Source organism: Excalfactoria chinensis, chromosome 14, assembly GCF_039878825.1.
Source record: "Excalfactoria chinensis isolate bCotChi1 chromosome 14, bCotChi1.hap2, whole genome shotgun sequence".
NCBI classification, from domain to species: Eukaryota; Metazoa; Chordata; class Aves; order Galliformes; family Phasianidae; genus Excalfactoria; species Excalfactoria chinensis.
In genome coordinates, this window is record NC_092838.1 from 1,903,032 (window position 1) to 1,922,695 (window position 19,664).

A 19,664-nucleotide genomic window follows, 5' to 3' on the forward strand; every position below is an offset into this window, starting at 1 on the left:
AATATGGGATGAGCAATATGGGATGCGCAGTGATATGGGATGCACAGCGATATGAGATGCGCAGCAGTGAGCAGCGAGGCCCGGAGCTGAAGCGGGCGGGGCGGCTGCGGAGCTCAGCGGCTGTTCGTGTTTGCGGCGCGGTTCAGAACTCGGTGGACGCAAAGCCGGGTTCGTTCGGGTCCTTGCCGGGCTGCGCTGCAGGTAAGGGACGGCACTGTGGGAACGGGGACCCCATTGCGGCCTTGCTGGGGCCAGGAATGGCGCACGGCTGTGGCAGCTCAACGGGCCTTTGGATCAGCGCGCAGGGAACCGAACCGGGCCCGAACCGAGCCCGAACCGAGCCGAGCCGAGCACCGCGCGGCTCCTGCGGGAAGGCGGTGACGTATCACTGCGCGTCGAGCGCTGACCCGTGACGTCATCACCACGCGCCGGAGGCGGCTGCTCCTCGTGAGGCCGGAGCTCGGCATGGCGGCGGCGGCGGCGGCGGCGCGGAGGGGGCGGTGCCTCGCGGCTCTGCTGCGTGCCGGGACCGGGCCGCGGGTGGCCGCAGGTGAGCGCAGCGCCGGGCCGGATCGCGCCGTGCCCCCCCATTCCCCGTCCGGCGGGCGCTGCCGGTGCCGCTGATCCCCGCGGTTATCGCTGACGTTCCCCGGATCGTGTGTTGCAGCGGCAGGACCGGCCCGACTCCCGCGAGCAGCGCTCAGTGCTCGGAGCTCCCCGCCCCGCGCTCCCGCTCTTTGCTCCTCCGCTCGCCGGGCGTACAGCGCGCGGACGGCACAGAGCGAGCAGGAGAAAGAGCCGCTGCGCAACATCATCGGCGACACCGAGAACGTGAGAGGTGGGCACGGATGTAACGCGGGCGGGACCGGGGCGGTGTCAGAGCGCTGCCCGGGGGTAACCGGGCACCGGCTCCGCAGGGAGGTGCTGTAAAGGCACGTGCGTTATTTGAGCACAGAAGCAGCATCTTCGCTCTGTGTCCATTGGTTTCATCTTGCGAGTGTTTCTGCAGCTGTGGAACCCCAGCGGGATTCGTGTGACACCCCCAGCTTAGCCCCCATCACAAGGGAACGCAGGCGCTCACCAGCAAGGCTGTGGTGAGCCGAGGCTGTTCTTTCAGCTGCAGCATCGTGTTGTGTTTGTCTCTTTCTGGGTTCCCACCTGTGAGTCCCTTTCCTGCCCCACATATTGGAATCTGGATGTTAGTGGTGTGTAAACAGCAGCTTTGGTGTCACCCCTTTGGAGGCCAAAGCTGCGGGTGCACAGTCCTGCTTCATGGCAGCTGAAGCGTGTGGTGAGGAGGCAGTTCAGCCTTTCTTTGCACAGGGAAGTGTTGAAGTACCTTACGTGTGTCTCTGTGATTTTCTTCCAGGTGCCGCCTCCAAGCACGAGTTTCAGGCTGAAACAAAGAAGCTGCTGGATATTGTTGCTCGTTCCTTGTACTCAGAGAAGGAGGTGGGGCACCTCCAGCTGCCCGGGGCTGGCAGACTTTCTGTTGCTGAAGCCCGGTCTCTGTCGGGTTGAATCCCCCAGACCTGAGCTCAAAATACCTGCTCGGTTTCCCAGCAAATCCCGTGCTGTTCACATCCCACTTTCCTGAATGTGTTTTTCTTAAGACACCTTCAAAATGTGTTTTGAAAACGATCTCCAGGCTCTGTGGTGCTCAGAACCTCAGTGCTTCCCAGTGAGCTCGTTCCAGTCGTTCTCCTGGCAGATAATGGGGAAAGGCCGTGAGCTGTTTGCAGGCTGTGGGTGGGCGCTGAGTTCTGCAGCTGCTGGGAGCTCTGTGTAGTGAATGGAGCTGGGCTGCAGTGTCAGGTTGTGTCTCCTCCAGGTGTTTATCCGGGAGCTGATCTCCAATGGCAGCGATGCGCTGGAGAAACTGCGCCATCGGCTCCTGGCAGAAGGGAAGGCCTTGCCAGAGATGGAGATTCACCTGCAGACGGACAGTGGGAAGGGAACCATCACTATCCAGGTACCTCCCTTGGTAACAGGAGAGCGCTGTTCCTTGTCTCTCGTGCCTTTCTTACTAGCAGAGAAGTTGGGAGCCTGGTTTCATTGTGACCGTTGGGTAGGAATTCTCCTCAAGGCCGACGTGTCGCATGGCAGCTCACAGACCTTCCCTCCCACGTGGGCTGCTGGGAGATGCCGGGGTGGTGGTTGGAACCTCCACTGCTCGTCATCTCTGCATGTTCCTGCTTCAGGTGTTTTTGTGGCAGAGATGTTAATGCAAGGAAGGCAAGCCATTAACTTTCCTCATGGACAGTGTCGGCTGTGGGAGTGCAGCTTTGTTCTGCTCTCAGGAGAGCAGAGAATGAAGCAGACGGCGGTGAGGGGTGACTGGAGCAGAGCAGTCCACAAGAGATGTGGCACAGACAAAGCACACGGTGCAGTATTTGACATGTGTGACAGCAGCTGTCACTGTTAGAGGCTGCTCAGTTGTTTTATACTTCCGTTTCTTTGCCAAACCAGCAGCTGTGGTTGCCATGGGGAAGCTGCTGGTTGTTAGTGGGCAACACGATTGTGAACCCAGAGATTCTCAGATCACAGTGCAGCAGCTTTGCTTCCCCTCTCACACCTGGCTCCTGCATTCCTCTGACTGATTTGCTCTCACTTAGGGATGATTCCCTGTTTGAGGCTGTCTTGCTCTTGTCTTTCCCTTCTGCCATCGTGGTGCACACATCGCTGCTGACCCCATCCCGACACCTTTACAGCTCGTGGCTGTGGACGCTGTCTTCTTCTTTGGCTGGGAGGCCTGTTTGCCCGCCTTGCAGACTGGCTGTGTTTGACATCATACCCAATTAGAGCTGCTAGGGATTTGTCTTTTTATAACCCCCTATCTGGCTGTCTGTGCATCTCTAATGCGACTAAATGAGTCTTAACTAGCAAGCCTTTAACTGCAGAAATACCGTGCTTCGAGAGAGAGAACAGCACCGCTCCAATCTCATTTAATAGATTTGCCTTCTCAGTAGTGCCTAAAGCTCCTTATCTCCAGCAAGGTCTATTTATAACCTCTTGAAGAAATGCACAGAATATGAAGATTGCTCGGACCAAGCCTTGTTCACATCACTTCCCTGCCTTCCAGGAATGTGAAGGTGCAAAAGAATTTGCCTGCAGCGGTTGAGTCAGAGATGGATGTGCCTCGTAGTCACCATTTTGTTTGCTGCACACATTTGGACTCAGTAGGGCAGAAGCAGAAGGTCTGTTGTATGTCAGCCCTGGCAATGGTGTCCCACTTTCCTTGGGGAAGGCTCCTGTTGTCTCACAGTGACCCCTCAGTCCTTGTTCTTGGATCTTTATGCTGCTCTCCGCCCCTGGAGCTGGTGAATCTTGCCTTCTCTCCCATTCCAAGCCACGTAGCATGTAGAGCGGTGGCCTCTGTGACGGGGCCATCCCTGGAGGGTGATTGTGTAGCTCCAGTGAAGGACAACGTTCATTTCTGCTGAGTGACTGCAGTTCTGCTTGCTTCTCTGCCAGGACCTCAGCTATAAGCATTGCAGAACTCAGAGTCTTAATGTCCTCGTTGGGGGATATCCTATGTAAGCATTGCCAACATTGCATCTGTTAGGAGGGGAATGTTGTGTAGGTGTCTTTAGAAGTTCAGTGCAGGGACAGCCACGTGTCCCCAGAGTTTGGTGTGGGTGGAAGCTGGGCCATGCCTGGCAGCCATGCTGTGCTCCTAGGCTGCCCTGCAGGGTCCTTAGTTGCATGCAGCATCCATCTGCTGATGGGTGTGGGCAGAACTGCAGGTAGAGATGGAGGGGTGAAGCTCTCTGTGCTTAGCTGAGCCTCAGCTGGGATGAAGCTTAGAGGCACCTGCCTCCAATTGCAGTTCCAGGAGTTGCATCATCTTTAACCAAAAAGCTGGAGATCTGCACATAAACGTGCATCTCAAATAACCTGTGGCTAAAGAAACACAGAATCTTTTGTTTTCTTCCTCTTTGTGCCAGAATAAGAGCATGTCACGTTTAAGTAGGAGAAATTTAGGGTGCATGGAAGGAAGTGCTTTGCTGAACAAAGGAGTTTGGGCCTGGATGGGTGGAAGCTGAGTTTGCTGCAGCACTTGTGGATGAAGCTTCAGTGTTACTACATGGTGCTGGAAAAGAAGCAAAACCTGGGGCCTAGCTAGCAAAACCTAGCTAGCTGGGGCCTAGAAGCAAAACCTAGCTGCCATGTGCTAGGCTTAAACATGCATCTCTAACTGCAAGCGTTCTTTCAGGTACAGCTGTGGCCAAGGCAGCAGGCTGGTTAGTTAATTGATTGTTTTAAGTAACGAGGCTCTGCAATTCCATAGGTTGGTCTTGGGTAATGAGCAAAGATAATGCTGCTTAACCCAGGTTCTTGTTTACCAGCTAAACTGAGCAATTTGTTGATTGAAACTCAATTTGCTGCTGTGATTGCATACAGCTTGTTTCTAATTTACCAACATTTATGATACAAAAGCAAGATGTGATGTGATGAGATGGGTACTGGGCTGAGGGTGTTCTTTTGAGGAAGGCAGGGGAGTCCTTGGGGCTGTGGGGCAAACAAAGCACTGGATGCTGCGTGAATGCAGCCATCCAGCTGTAACCACACAATGGTCTGTGCAGGCTTCCAGCGCCCACAGCAGGAGGGTTGGAACAAAGCACAGGGAAAGCACAAAGGTGCAGTGCAGAGGAACAGTGCTGTAGGGTGGCTCTGGGGCTGGCTGTGTGCTCGGAGCCCTGAGAAGTCCCAGGAGGGCAGTTCAACCAGGTGGGTAGGTTGCAGCTCAGCAGAGCAGCAGGTGGGCTTCTGTAATTAGCTGCCAGCTAATGAAGTGTCCGTGCCCTCAGTCCTGTGCTGTGCTCTACAGCAGCTGGTTCTCCGCTGCACAGCTGTGGGGTAGCACTGCACACTTTGAACTCGGAACATGTTCCTCATGTCTTGTGATCTGTGGAGGCCCACAGCCAGTTGGCCCCATGGTTGTATGACTGGCGCTACTCCCACTGCTGTTCTTAGGAAGGTAAAACTTTCCTGGAGGCTGAAGGGGAGGCTTGAAGCCATCTATAGGGGAATGAAGCTGTAATGGTGATGGAGCACAGTTGTGCTACCTGATTGCAGCTCAAAGGTATTTGCAGAGCTGCAGACAGCCCAGCACTGGGAGCAGTTCCATCTGCTGAAGGCAGCCACACAGCGCAGCATTGAACCTGGCTGCAGGAAGAACAGGTGCTGCAGGAGCAGTCTGAATCTCAATGGGGTTCCCCTCTGGATCCACTCAGGTGTTCTCCTGCCTTAGGAATTGCCAGCATCCCTGCTTGGCCGTCACAGCACACGCTTTGTTTCCCCTGTGAGCAGCCCAGCGCTGCTGGAGGAGCGGTGCTCTGAGCTGTGCTCTTTGTTCATTGCATTCACCCCCATCAGCTCAGACTCCAGGAGTTGTCCTTAAGCATTTTGCAATAAGTTTGGCTGGGAATTAAATAGCCAAATATATTCACAGGGTATTTTTTAACGCAGTGGAATTTGGGAATGACATGCTGCACTATAAATAGGAGGGGATCAGAGGAGTTAAGAGTGTTCTGCTCAGGGTCTGGCACGAACAAAAACTGAACCAGATGCTGAAAACATCTTTTTTTTTCTGCACTTTTTGGTGTCGTGTTGTTTTTTCTTCCCTTGGGGAAAGGGACCGTGTCAGATTCCTGGGGCTGTGCCATACTCTGTTTGTTTTTCCTGGCTTTTCAGCTCCTGTGCTGGGATGTTACCTGGCATCATTCATCTTCTCAGCCAAGATGAGTGTGGCTGCCCTCTCTGTGTGTAACTCCATGGAAGGTACCGCTGTGCTGCAACGTGGGGGATGCAGAGCAATGTCTGCTCACACAGCACCTCGTTTGGTAACCTCACAGGTTGACCACTGGTCATTCAGTGGACTTAAACACCACATTAAAAATATACGTTAGTATTAATTACACTACCTTACTTTATTGGTAAATAGGTCCACTGAGTGCCCCATGTGGGTGGTAGAGGCGTGCTGTGCATGAGGTGTCCCTGGCATCCCACCCCGAGCCATCTCGCAGCAGTTGGTTCCAGGCAAACTCATTTTGCTGACTCCAGCACAGCAAATTGCCACCCCTACATCAGTGAGGTGCGAGTGTGTCAGCACTCTTTGGGATCCACATGGTGCTGTCTGCTTTGACAGCTGCTTGCAGGTACATGAGGAGAGCTGAGCTCTTCACATGGGCAGGAATCGCCTTTCACTCAGCCAGCTTTGTTGCTGCCGTCTTACTGAGCTCAGAGAATGTGGCACAGAGCACCATAAGGTAAAGAGCTTCCAGCTGGGATACAGCACTGCAGCACTCAGGCTCGGGGACCTGAATGCTGACAGGTTCATTTTCTTGTTTTTGGAACACGGGGAAAAGGGGAGCAGGGGCAGGAAAAGACGGGCACTGTATGAAGATGAATGAATGTGGTCCTTGTAGCCAAGAGCCTGTATTGCCTAAGATCTGAGGGATTGGTTGTTCTGCCACTGCTGGTTGGAAACAAGCTGCATCTCATTGCTCCTCACCTCTCCTGTGTACTGGCACAGGAATGGGGCTGACTGTACGTGCACGGCTCCTTGTGCAGGGGGGCTGAGACCTGGGCTGAGATTGCTTTCTAGCACTGGCACACGGTGTTGTTAGTGGTGCAGAAACCAGCCTGTCTTGGCAGGTTTTTGTGTTGTCTCCATATAATACTTGAGTTTCTAAACATCTTGGTGGCTTATAGCCACAGTGCAGCTGCGGACCCTTAGAGCTCTGAGCCTTTTGAGTCTGCTATCCTGCCCTGGTGCAGGTGTAGTCACCGCTGGAAGCTGCTGTTGCATTTACTGCTTGACTGGCTGGAACAGACTGTTGATCAAAAGGAGAAGTTGCTTGGGTTCTGCTTGCTACAGCAATTCTCTGCTGGTATTTCAGTGGCTGTTGCTGTTTCTTTTCAGGACACAGGCATTGGGATGACCCAGGAGGAGCTTGTTTCTAACCTTGGAACCATTGCTCGATCAGGCTCAAAGGTAACTCAGGGCAAGGTGTCCCTTCTCCCCCTTAGAATGGGCTTATCCAGTTACAGCCACATTTGTTCTCCCAGTAATTTCTCATTCTGTCTCTTTCCTTGGCCCCCATCTGGGAAATTACAACCCTCCTGGAAGGTGAAACCTTCCCGTGGAGTCTTCTCACCCACAGTGGTCTCTGCTGTGGGCTGGGGAGGCCTATGGTGCCAAAGCTGCACTAATGGGCCCTGGGTGTAGTGCTGCTGCACCTGGCTGCCCTCACTCCCAAAGGCCTTCCTCCGTGAGCCGTGTTTGTGCAGGGAGACAGGCTTATCTAGCATTCCCATTGCATCCACGAGGGCACCAGCTGTGTCCTTGTGCTGGCAAATTGTCATATATATTTAGTTGATACTTCTTTTTCTATCTCTGGAGTAACCACTCTGAGGTTGCTTGCTCCTCATTAACTGTCTTCCTTTCCTGCTAGCTGCAGTGCACATTGCCCTAGGCAATGCTCCACCCTTTTCCAGAGATGCAGTCCCTGAAGTCGTTGCATGGTGGTTTATGTCTCCTTCTTTGTTCCTCCAGGCATTTCTGGATGCATTGCAGAGCCAAGCTGAAGCTAGCAGTAAAATCATCGGCCAGTTTGGAGTAGGCTTCTACTCAGCCTTCATGGTGGCTGATAAAGTGGAGGTGTTCTCACAGTCTGCAGAGCCGGGGAGCCTGGGCTACCACTGGTCTTCAGATGGGTAAGGCTGCGGGGTGGGATGGAAGCATGCAGGGGCTGTGTCTGGATCAGGCATGAGCTGAAAACTGTGCAAAGCAAGATGAGGCTTGTGTGTTCTTCCATGACTGGGTTTGCTGCCGTAGATCCTGCTCAGGTTATACACGGCAAGAAAGTGTGGCTGAATATGCCAGGATGAACAACCACAGGGAGAAACTCTTGTTGCAGTAGGTGTGTCATGGAAAAAGCTTTTCCAGTTCCTTCCCTTCTGGCAGGCAGGTGGCTTTGCAGTGCTCCAAACCAGAGACAGATATACTGTCTTTGGTCTGGCTGATCCTTGGCTTTTGCTCGAGGGCACCCGCAGCAGCAGGGCTCGTGCAGTGCTGTGACTCTGCAGGCACGTGTCTGCTGGATCCATGTGCTCAGCCTTTGCTTCTTGCTCACAAGTTGTAAATGCCTGTGACAGCAAGGCTGTGCTGGACCGAGTTGAAACTGGGACTCCTAGAAACAAGGAGTTCTGCATCCCTTTACCATCTCCTAGAAATAAAGTATTTTCCAAGTTATTTAAATTATTGAAAAAATATGTTGTAACTGGGACATCAGAGTGTTTGGGGTGTGAGCAAGCTGATGTGCACTGCAGTCTGTATTTCTGTAGTTTGAAGGCTTGTCTATGTCATACTTATGTGGCATTCACTTAGCAGTATGGTAGGAATGGTCACCCAGAACATGCTGCCTCTACCAGAGCACGGCTTCTTTTCATTGCAACAAGCTGTGGCTGAAGGTTAGGCCTGTGCAAGCTGAAGTTTGCTTGAAGTTTGTTTCCTTTTCTGTAGAGGCTACTGATCTGCTAAGAGCTGTGTCCTGGGGCCCAGATTCTCCATAGAAAGACACAGCTACGCTCCCTGGGGAGTTTTCTGAAAGGCACAGAGAACATTCAGGCATCCAAGATGGGTTTTTTTTTGCCTTTTCCTCTTGGTGCTGAAGTGTTGTGTGAGCTGTCAGTTTAATTACACGTCCAATGGTAGATGTGGCTGAGGCACAAGCTGACATGGGTTCTGTTTCTAATCCTAGCTCAGGAATGTTTGAGATTGCAGAAGCATCTGGTGTCAGAACTGGGACTAAGATTATTATACATCTCAAAGAAGACTGCAAGGAGTTTGCAAATGAAGACCGAGTCAAGGGTGAGTGGAGGAGGGAAGTGCTGTTATGTGCTACGGATGTGTGGAATCTGTTGGTTCTCTATAGGTGGGAGGTGAATTTACAGTGTTCTTCCTCTCCTGCAGCACCATTCACTGAAGAAATTCTCACTTGGTTGTTCTCACAAACATGACTCTTCCATGTCTTTTTTCCATTCCAGAGGTGGTGACAAAATACAGCAACTTCATCAGCTTCCCTCTGTATCTCAACGGGAGGCGAATTAACACGTTACAGGTGAGCAGGATGGCTCTGGGCAGGTTGCTCATGGAGTCCATTGTAACCCTCTGCTGGGGACAGGAAACACAATGCCACTGCTTTGCTGTCCCTGGCAGTCAGGGGAGGGCTGTCCAGAACATCGCAGACCACGCAGTGACAAGTTAATTAAAACAAGAGGAGGCAATCTGATGCAAGTCGTGCCTGATACTGCTGTTTTGTATTTATTTGAGAGGATACTTGTAGATTGGCAAAGCAGTTTTTATTTGCAAATATCTTCCAGATTCTTTCCCAATCTATGTGATTATCTCAGTGCTTTATAATACTACTTTTAACTGTTGAAGCCAGGTAGCATGTCAGTGTGCACTGACACCTCTTGCTGTTGTTCCTCCTGCCCTTCCTGGCTTAGCCAATGCCAGTGAATGGTTGCTTTTCCTGGTGGTTTAGCTCACCACCTGATATTCTGCTTAGCTCTTTGGCTGACCACGTAATGATACAGCCAGGCCCACCTTAGGCGGGAGCTCTTGGCCCAGTTGCAGGAATCTGTTAGTTGCAAATTTTTATCATTAAAATAAGCAAAAAAAAGCCACCTATGCATTATTTTCTTCTAGCATTTCTTTTTCTGGTTAGTTAAATCTTCAATTAAGAGAGTAGGTGGAGGGTTTGTATTTGTTTGCTGTTTCATAAAACGTGACACTGACAAGTTGCTAAGATGTGCTGAAATGCTTTATCATGCTAATTTATTGCATGTTCTATAATTGGTGTTTTCAGTGTCTGATATTTATTTGGATTCCTACGATAATAATGTTTCTGTTTCAAAGGCTTTCGAGCTGTTTCCCTTAAATTACAAAACTAGAAATAGATGTAGGCAGCTGTTTGGTCTTCTGCCTGACAATCAATAGAGCACACTCCCTAGAGAAGAGCAATACTGGAGCAAGGGGTGAAATTGCTTAATGGTGTACTTCTGTCTTATCAGAAAGTGTGTTTTCCACTGGGGTATGGCAATAGCTTTATTCTCTTCATGCTCCTATTTCAGACCTCTTTATCTAGGATCTTTTCCTTTTTTTTTTTCTCCCATTTTTCCACACATCAACCTCAGTTCACTGTAAACAGAGCCATAGATCCCTGTTGTGGGTTTTCCTAGATAAGGTTTTGAGTGCCTGCCATGTATCTGGCAGTATAGAATTAGAGGCTTTTGTGGTCTTAACTACGATAACTGTAGCTACAAGTAAGACTCTAGGAAAGCAAGACTTAATCTAGTGGCTGTTCTTAGTACCCACTTGAGTCTGTGGTCCTACCTGCGATCCTGCAAACCCTCCAGGACATCTGCATGCTGGAAATGTTAGGAAGTCACTTGTGTAACGAGGCTTTGAGGCAAAAGCAGCTTTAAGGAATATGGAAGCATGGCAGGATTGCCATGAGTTGCATCCTTTGGTCTGGTTTGCAGGATGTTCATATTGCCACCAGTGATTACTCCTGCCACTCATTAGGGCTGGAATGGTGAAGAGTGGCACTAAGCGTAGTGGGCTTATCTGTCTGGAAACAAAAGGGTTTCTTAATTGGTCCCAATGTTTGTTAAACAAACAGGAGCTCTTCCCATTGAACTTTAACTTTTCTTTTCCTTGTTGGTCTGAGCCTTGAGGTGCTTGACCAGCACTGCTAGTCAGCTGAGCTGTACTAACTGCTCAGGATGCTTTTGGCCAATGTGAAGTGATGGAAGTTAGCCAAATCGCTTTAGTTTTGGGCCAGACAAATTTTGCCTTATGTCTGCTGCGGGGCAAGAAGGAGGAAGGTGACCAGAGATAACTGAGGGTCAATAATTTGTCACTGTGTGGACCATACTACATCCCACTGCCTTCACGCTGTGCAGAGCAGTGTGGCTGTTTGAAAGATGGCATTGTTTTGATTTGTTGCTAGGAGAGAAAATGCAACTCTTTTTTCTGAAGGAAGAGCCCTGTGCTATGAAGCCGCACAGGATGAGAGCTGATAGGAACTCATCTCCCTGCTCCTCCACAGGCACTCTGGATGCTGGACCCCAAGGACATCAGTGAGTGGCAGCATGAGGAGTTCTACCGCTACATAGCGCAGGCTTTCGACAAGCCCCGCTATGTCCTGCACTACAAGACTGATGCACCCCTCAACATCCGCAGCATCTTCTATGTGCCTGAGCAAGTATGTGTCCAAGGAACTGTGGGACATCTGTCCAGCTCCTCTGGAGATGAGAGAATAGCAGTGCTCCTTAGGGAGAGGAGGCAGTTGAGGCTGCAGAATTGCAAGGAGGAATATCCAATGTGGCATCTTTGTGGTGGGCTGGGTGTCACAGGAAAATGGTAGGGATAGTGAGCTGTGGGAGGAGCTGAAGGTGACTCAGGTCCTTGGGGAAGACAGCTGCCAAGGCTTAAGCTCCTCTTGGATTCAGTATCAATTGCTGCAGCATGGTATGCACTTAATGACTGGGCACGCTGAACAGTGCTGGTGTTACCTTTTTGTCTCTTCTTCCTACAGAAACCATCCATGTTTGACATCAGCAGGGAACTGGGTTCCAGCGTTGCCCTCTACAGCCGCAAAATTCTCATTCAAACCAAAGCTGCAGACATCCTGCCTAAGTGGCTGCGCTTCCTTAGAGGTGTGTGCTGGGAGCAGGAATAGCAGCATGTGGAGCAGGGCTTCCACTGGGGGTTAGGTGGGGGGCTGATCCCTTCCTGAGCCTGGTGCTCATGTGTGCCTCACTGTTCAAGGGTTGCTCTGTGTTCCAGGTGTTGTAGACAGTGAGGATATACCCCTGAACCTCAGCAGAGAGCTGCTGCAGGAAAGCGCCCTCATCAGGTAAGCAAGAGGTAGATCTGTGTACTGGTGAGGCTCTTTTGGCTTCTTGCTGGGTGGCTGTGGGAGTGTGCTGAATGTCCTATGTGTGGTTGGTTATGTTCATATTGAAGATGTGAACTTCAGCAGTGCATTTGTGCCACAGCCCTACTTGTCTCTACAGCTCAAGTGCTACTATTGACTGAAATACAAAGAACAGGTGTAGAACCATGAGGGAAAGGAGACAGTGGGCCTAGAGTTTCTTCTTTGTTTTCTTGTTTCCAAATGCATCCCTGAAACACTGCACAGGGAGAGAGATGTTCACTTAAAGTCTCACCTTGATCTAGCAGCCATCTTCAGAAGGCCTTGTTCCTGTTGCAGGAAGCTCCGAGATGTTTTGCAGAAGAGACTGATCAAATTCTTCGTTGACCAGAGCAAGAAGGACCCTGAGAAATACACAAAATTCTTTGAGGACTATGGAGTATTCATGAGAGAGGGAATTGTCACGATAGCAGAGCAGGATGTCAAGGTACCAGCTGTCCTGATGCACTAAAGCTGATGAGAAAGAGTGTTGGCTGCTGCTTGGGATGATGGGGATGGCTACTTCTCTGTGAATCTTATGTGCCCAGAGCTCTTGTTCTTGATCTGATATGACCTGAGGGTTCCCTAATGCGTCTTACCCGAACTCTGACTTTTTCTGGCTGGGTGCTGCTTTCCTCTTATGTTGAGACACTGCAGAAACTTTGTATCCACACACAGTCAGCTCTTGTTGATGTAATTTGAACTACATCCTGCCATAAAGGCATCCTGCTTTCCCCTACTGTTGTCTTCAGCCTGGATTCCCATTTCCAGGAGAGCTTGGCCTGCATCATGTCTAGGTCACTTTCCTGCCTCCATGGTATCTGGATCAGGAAGGGGTAAACTCAGAATCGTCTGAGCCTTTTTGCAATAGTACTCACTACAAAGAGATGCCTTGGGACTGGGAGTGGTCGGGCAGAGCTTCTGTGAGCTCACAAGAGCACATTTGTTCCAGGAGGACATTGCGAAGCTGCTGCGTTATGAATCGTCTGCCCTGCCTGCAGGCCAGCTGACCAGCCTGACCGAGTACGCCTCCCGCATGAAGGCAGGGAGCAGGAACATCTATTACCTGTGTGCACCCAACCGACACCTGGCTGAACACTCGCCCTACTTTGAGGCCATGAAGAAAAAGGACATGGAGGTAGGTTAGCAGTTTGCTGTGGCCAGGCTGAGCTGCTGCATCTGTGGTCACAGCTCAGCTGGGTTTTGGAGCTGGGCAGAGCAGTGAGGCTTGCAATAGTCCCTCTCTTTTTATCCCTCTATCTCCACTTGGACTGGTTACTGTAGCATGGGGTCAGGTTATAGGCCAGGGACCTGTGGCATACTGTGCGGGTGGGCTAGTAGTCATGCAGACAACTAGGTATTTCTGCTCATTCTAACATCTGTTATTTACCTTTGATGAACCCTGCAGCAGGAGCCGAGGAGCTGCTGTGCAGTGCTGGAAGCAGTGTTGTTAGAGTTGTCCTCTGCAGGCAGGTGGCCCTTTCAGGCTGGTGCTTCCCTGGGTGACAGCTGCAGCCCAGCCATCCATGGTAACAGAGCGCCCCTCGAGGGTCTGCTTTGATTTGAAGCCCTGAGTGGAAGTTGAACCTGCTGGTTTCCTTTGTGATGTTCTTGCCATTTAGTGCAGAGCTGCCTCTGGAGAAGGGAAGTGCTGTTAAATCTCAAACTATATGTCTTTTTTTGGCACAGGTCCTGTTCTGCTATGAGCAGTTTGATGAGCTGACACTCTTGCACCTTCGGGAGTTTGACAAGAAGAAGCTCATCTCAGTGGAGACAGACATCGTTGTTGATCACTATAAGGAAGAGAAGTTTGAGGAGAGCCACCCAGGTATGGTGGGGTTCCCCTGTCCCGTCCCACTGCATGCAGGCCTGCTGCCCTGTGTCAGGCCGTGAGGGTACACCTCTTTCAGCACCTTTGCAATTCATGACTATATGAGCATGTACACATTTGACAGAGGGAGGCAAGGATAGGCAGGAGAAGAACTTGCCTTCTCTTATTATGGCACAGTTATGGACAAGGGGATGTACACAGGCGTGTGCTGAGTGGTGCTGCATTCCTGTTTCTACAAGAGAGCTTGTAAACAGGAGTGTGAAATTGACTGAGATCAGGAGTAAATCTCAGTGTCTGTTGACATACAGAATGTACATGTGCCCTCTTTTCTCTGCTAGCTGCAGAACGTCTGACAGATGCGGAGGCTGAGGACCTGATGGCTTGGATGAGAAATGCCTTAGGCTCTCGAGTGACTGGTGTTAAGGTAGGTATTCTTCTCTGGGTAGCCGAGTATGGAAGATCCACAGAAAGCACAAGAAGAAGCAGAGGTTGACTGGGAATCTGCTGCTACAGATTTGTTGAGCTTTTTTTGGACCCTGAGAGAAATAATTCTTTCCTTTGCATCCTTTCTATAAGTGATGTGAATGCTGCTATTTGTCATTTGGGTGGTCCTTGTGGGAGTGGGGAGAATGACTTCATGTGTGATGTGCAAAGCCCATTTTAGTCACTCATACTTAAGTCAGTGAACATTCTGTTGACTGTCCTGCCTGTGGGCTAGAACAGCTTATTGGCAAGGACTGTTTTGGATCCAGCTGTGAGCTACTGCCTATGGACTAGTGGAGCCGCTTGGGATGCCAGCTGCCCTGTCCATTTAAGCAGCTCCTGTGGGATGGGAACAAGTTGTGCAGTCTTGGTATAGGTCTGCACTGAGGAGACTCAATCTCTTGTCCTCCCCTACTTTTCCATTTCAACACTGACTGGTGTTTTTGCCACAGGTGACCACACGGCTGGACACCCATCCTGCCATGATCACTGTGCTCGAGATGGGGGCTGCCCGCCATTTTCTTCGCATGCAGCAGCTGGCCAAGACCCAGGAGGAGCGTGCCCAGCTCCTTCAGCCCACCCTGGAGATCAACACGGGGTAAGGGTTTGCAATAGCACTGCTAAACACTGCCTTCCCGCTGGGTTTGGAGGTAGGGAAGAGGGCAATGTAAAGCATCCAGGTAGCAGGACTCATCCCATTAAGGGTGTTAAAGCTCCTTAGCCTTTGAAGCCGTATGGTAATGGTAGACATGAGCCATCCACCCTCACTGTGTCCAGCCTGCAAGGACTGTCAGGGTTATAGGGTCAGGATGGGAGAGAAGAGAGGAACCCCTGGAACAGGAGTGAGGAAGATGGAGCTGTTTTGTCCTTCTGGTAGAACATTTTCTGTCCCACTTTGGCTTAGGTGCTCATTCTGAAAAGAAACTTCTCACGTGTCCAAAAAAATGCTAAGTCTTAATATTGATCTCTCTTATTCTTACAGTCACACTCTGATTAAGAAGCTTAACGAGCTAAAGGACAGTCAGCCTGATCTGGCCCAGATGCTGCTTGATCAGGTGAGAGCCAGGCCTTCTCCAGAGGCACTGCCGTCCTGCCCAGAGCCACCTTGCAGACTGTGTGGCAGGGAATGGGGTGGAGCCCCTGTAGCAAGCTGGATTATCACTCCTCCATGGTCCCCACTCTGGGTGTTTGTGCTGCTTGTGGTCCATGTGTGTTCCTAGCAGATTGCCTAGAAAACATGCTTGGTCTCAACGTGCAAGTCCTGGAGTGTGACATTCACTTCTTCTTCAGCATTCCTTCACCTTGTTCTTCCTGTTTATTTAATACTCTTCCTCTTTTTCTCAGATTTATGAGAATGCCATGATAGCAGCAGGACTGAATGAAGATCCCAGACCAATGGTGAGCCGGCTGAATGAACTCCTCACCAAAATCCTGGAGAAAAACTGAGCTCTAGAAGATTGAAGGATGAACTCTGTGCTGATATCTCTTTCCTCAAGTACAGTCACTGTGTCAGCTATTGTAGCATCTGCTTGAACACACAGGGCAGTAAGGGATTCACTTGGCAGATGGCCATGGAGAGTGCAGGGGACTTCCAGCCACCACTGCACAGGTAGGAAGAATGAAGTTCTGTGCACCCCTATGCTTTGCAGTAGCACTGGCAGAGTCCATTAATTTGTCAAGAGGCTTCCACCTCTAACCAGGCACAGAGATTGATTGCTGTCACTAGCAGACAGATGCTGTTGGTGGAACATGTCGGTACAATCCCATGGCAGAAAAGAACACCAAGCTGATGTGTAGCTGAGTTCATCCTTGTCTTGCTGCAGAGAAAGGGAAGTGACTGGGAAATGGCTTTCCAGGGTATGGCTTCCTGGAGGCTCACCAGGGCTTTTTATCTCTTGTGTGGGATAAATTGCATGTCTAGCTGACCTGTATTTATGGTAAATAAACACTGCTTCTTTTCCAAAGCCCTCCACTCTTCTGGTTTCCCTTTACTCTATTGGTCTTTGTGTCTTCCAGCTGGTGATTTCACAGTTCTCTCTTCTGATGCTACCTGGTTCTGCAGAACACTGGGTGTTGGACAGTGGTGGGAAGAGAGTGCCATGAAAATAGTAGGTTGCAGCAGAGTGTGGAAGGAAAAGAGGAGTCTCTCCAGCTATAAATTGTTAGCCATGTCCTTGGAAAAACTGAGGTTCTCCCTTTATTTTTTTTCCCAGGGAGCAGTGACTGCTCAACAGAAAAGATGTTTGTAAGAGAAAACAGCCCACGAGGTTTCCCTCTGTGTGTCTGCTTTACACCACGCAAACTGGTTTACAAGAATTCTTTTCCATTTTCACCATGGCCTCTGAGGCAGCTGCAATATTTGTTTGGCTTATCCTTACATTGCCAGATTAAGATTCTGAGACTGAATTTGGTTAAGTATTGGGGCTCTATACTGAAAGCCAGCAGCTAAGCTGGTACAGGTAAATACACACAAGGTTTTGCTCCTGAAAGCAGACAACATATGTAGAGTTTAGGTATAAACTTAGGAGACAGGGCAGCATTCTTTTATCTCAAGTAGATGTAAGAGCCTTTGCTGTCAACATTGATGTCAATACACAGGAAAAAGTACTGGTTGTAGATTAGCACCAGAGCTCTGTAGGGTACATGAAAGAAGCCATACGGTGTTGTGACACAGCTTGACCTGTGTGCTGCAGCGTATTTCCTGAACACAGACCGATGAAATGAAAACTCTTGGTTTCCTAATGCTGACAGTGCTGCAGGTGAGTGCATCAGCCTGCAGGCTGGTCACCTGGTGCTTACTGATAAAGCAGCTAAAAATAGCATCCGTTGGTGTAGGTGCCTGAGTTGAAGCTGGATGCTCGTTCATAAAACATTATTCAGTCAGCAGCAGAGCGTGCTTACTCCAAAGGTGGTCATGAACTCTTTGACTTGTGTTTAACCTCTCCAGTCCTGGGAGTGCTCTGGGGATACCAGCAGCCCTTGAGATGTTAATGCTTTTCCCTGAGAGATTTGTGACTCAAATATCAAACAGTTTCTGTTATTGGAGTGCAAACTGACCCTCTGTGGCAGTGCCTGTCAAGCAGAGTGAGAGGCAGCGACAGTCCTGGGAGCCACTATGCAGCAAGGTGTGCTAGCAGCAGGGTCAGGATGGTTCTTGGACCCAAATCTCATGTACTTGATCGTTCTGATGTTTCTAATGCTTCTTCTAAGCTTTAGAGTTCAGTGCACCGGCAGTCTCTCCAGGTCCTTGCCTCTGCCTCAGCTTTCACCATTGCTTTACAAAGACCTGAGGAGATTGCAGGTATATGAAGTTATTACTCTGGTTAACAGAACAGAGCCTAGCAGAAAAGGGAGTTGTATGGGTATCACAGGGATGAACATAAATGGAAGTGCTGATAGGAATACAGGCAAGATGCTTGAGTACTAGTCTGTAGATGGCTCTTTTATTTATGAGAGTAATGGAACGGATGAGATGTTTCAAACATGATAGGTAAGAAGGAGGCATGGGAAGCTGGTTAGGGCCCGTTTTTACATTTTCTCTGCACAACCTCAGAATATGCTGTGCAAGCAGATAAGGTTTGTGTGGATCTTACATAGAACTTCAGTGCTGGTTGTAGTGATGAAGCTGGAGTTTTGTGCTTCCAGTCGCATCTTCTCCATGTAGATCCTAACTTACTCATCCTCACAAGCACTGTGTCATCAGCTGGTTTCTGCAGCAAGAGCAGAGACCCCTAATTTTTCTACCATATTGAGGCAAAACATGGGGATAGTGCTGTGAAGCTGCCAGCATGGACCGGTTGTGTCCTTTGCTTCTGTTTGCTCTACCAGATTTCCCCATGGGAAGAATCTCATGGAGCTTATTTGGGTTCCTGGCTTAAACAATGCTGAGCCCTGCTGTGTCTGGAAGATTACTTTTTTAGCTTTGATTTTTACTGGGTCTTTGTTAAACTGCTGCCTGTTGGTTGGTTTGTTTTCCAGAAGTTTGGGGGAAAAAAAAGTCCTGCAAGTTAAGTTTTGTGTGCTGACAAACCTCCAGTGATCAACAGCGTGGCCTTCTTTCCTGCTCTGCCCAGGCTCATCAGCTGTGTCAAACCTGTACTCCAGGGCAGAAGATGGAAAATATTTATAGGCAGTGAAATCCAGTTTGAGAGGATGTTCCTGAGACCTTGTGTTTTCAAACTTGGATAGGATCCGTCTCACGTCTGGCTCAGGACCTTGAAACTGGACCGGCCCATAAAGTAGTTCATTGGGCCAGATTGAGAACAGTTTTTTCTCATCCAGACTTCCTGCTGAGACTAGTGAGAGTGTCTTGGTCAGGCTCCAGGTCTGTGATTTATGGACAAACCACAAGCCAGGAATCTGCAATCTAAGCTCCTTGAGCAGCAACTGTTTAAAACATTATGAAAAGAAATGGCCACTGTTTCCAAAAGAAGAAAACTTGGGAGCCATTAATAACATTTAGCACTACCGGAGTGCTTTGCAGTTGTGAATTAATCTTCTCTCCTCGTGAAATAATTCAGAAATATTCTTATTGTGCAGATAAGATCTGCATAGAGTTTAAACAAATTTCCTTAAGAACGCAGTCTGTGTTAGGGACTTAAGAATCTCAGCCCAGAGCGAAACAAACCTCCAGAATACAAAGGCTTTGAAGACAAGTATCTGGGTTTGGATGAGACAGTCAGCACAAATGCAATGACAGCTTTGAGAGCACTCCTGACCAGTGCACTGTTCATCTGAAGATTCTTCTCAGGGCACTCGTAGGTCTGCCCAAACCTGAGCCAGTGAGGTCATGCTCTTTCTCAGTAATCCCTGGGTTCAGAATTCCTGGGATTTCAGAGCAGACCCGGAATCCCAGCTGCTACTGGAATTGCCTTGTACAAGTCATTTCCAGCTGGTTGTCTCTCCTGTTGCTCAGGAAGAAGAGGATGGCGTGCAGACCTTGCTATTTTGTCTTGCTGTCTTTTTGCACCCGGAACACCTTGTCTCCTCGCTGTCCTGGGGCAGACTGAATGCAGGTTTTGTTTTTCTTTCATCTGCAGGAAGCTTTTCTTCCAGGCAGTCTCTCCCTTTGCTGTCAGAATAGTTTTGTTTCTTCTTTACCTCTTGTTTTACACTTCTACTCCATCTTCTCTAGAATACTTAGTTTGCAACACAGTCCAAGCCAAGAGGGCAGCTTTTCTGCCACACAGGCCATGTAATTTCCCCATGATAGAAGAATATTCCTCGGCGCTGTCTCCCACTGTTGGAACTGGAGCCCGTTCTAGCAGGAAATTTATGTCAAATCACAAGTCCATTTGTGTCCACTGCTCTTGGAAACAGCCTGGGTTGTGAACAGGTGGGAACGGGTAAGAAAAAAATGA

General features: G+C 49.7%; 1 protein-coding gene across 1 annotated transcript; it reads left to right on the forward strand.

Moving 5' to 3' along the window:
* Positions 1-397: 397 nt before the first annotated feature.
* Positions 398-16,270, forward strand: TRAP1 (TNF receptor associated protein 1). Its single transcript, XM_072349712.1, has 18 exons — positions 398-550; positions 668-838; positions 1,370-1,452; positions 1,832-1,972; positions 6,929-7,000; positions 7,562-7,722; positions 8,769-8,878; positions 9,055-9,128; positions 11,124-11,279; positions 11,613-11,733; positions 11,864-11,933; positions 12,291-12,438; positions 12,943-13,128; positions 13,680-13,818; positions 14,160-14,245; positions 14,757-14,902; positions 15,287-15,359; positions 15,649-16,270. The coding sequence occupies exons 1-18, from the start codon at positions 466-468 to the stop codon at positions 15,748-15,750; spliced, it is 2,124 nt and encodes a 707-aa protein (XP_072205813.1). The 5' UTR covers positions 398-465; the 3' UTR covers positions 15,751-16,270.
* Positions 16,271-19,664: the final 3,394 nt, after the last annotated feature.

Coding starts and splice junctions, on each gene's coding strand:
- TRAP1 (XM_072349712.1), top strand. CDS start 466: ATGGCGGCGGCGGCGGCGGCGGCGCGGAGGGGGCGGTGCCTCGCGGCT. Junction 9,129..11,123: donor GGCGAATTAACACGTTACAG/GTGAGCAGGATG, acceptor GCTCCTCCACAG/GCACTCTGGATGCTGGACCC. Junction 11,934..12,290: donor CAGGAAAGCGCCCTCATCAG/GTAAGCAAGAGG, acceptor TTCCTGTTGCAG/GAAGCTCCGAGATGTTTTGC.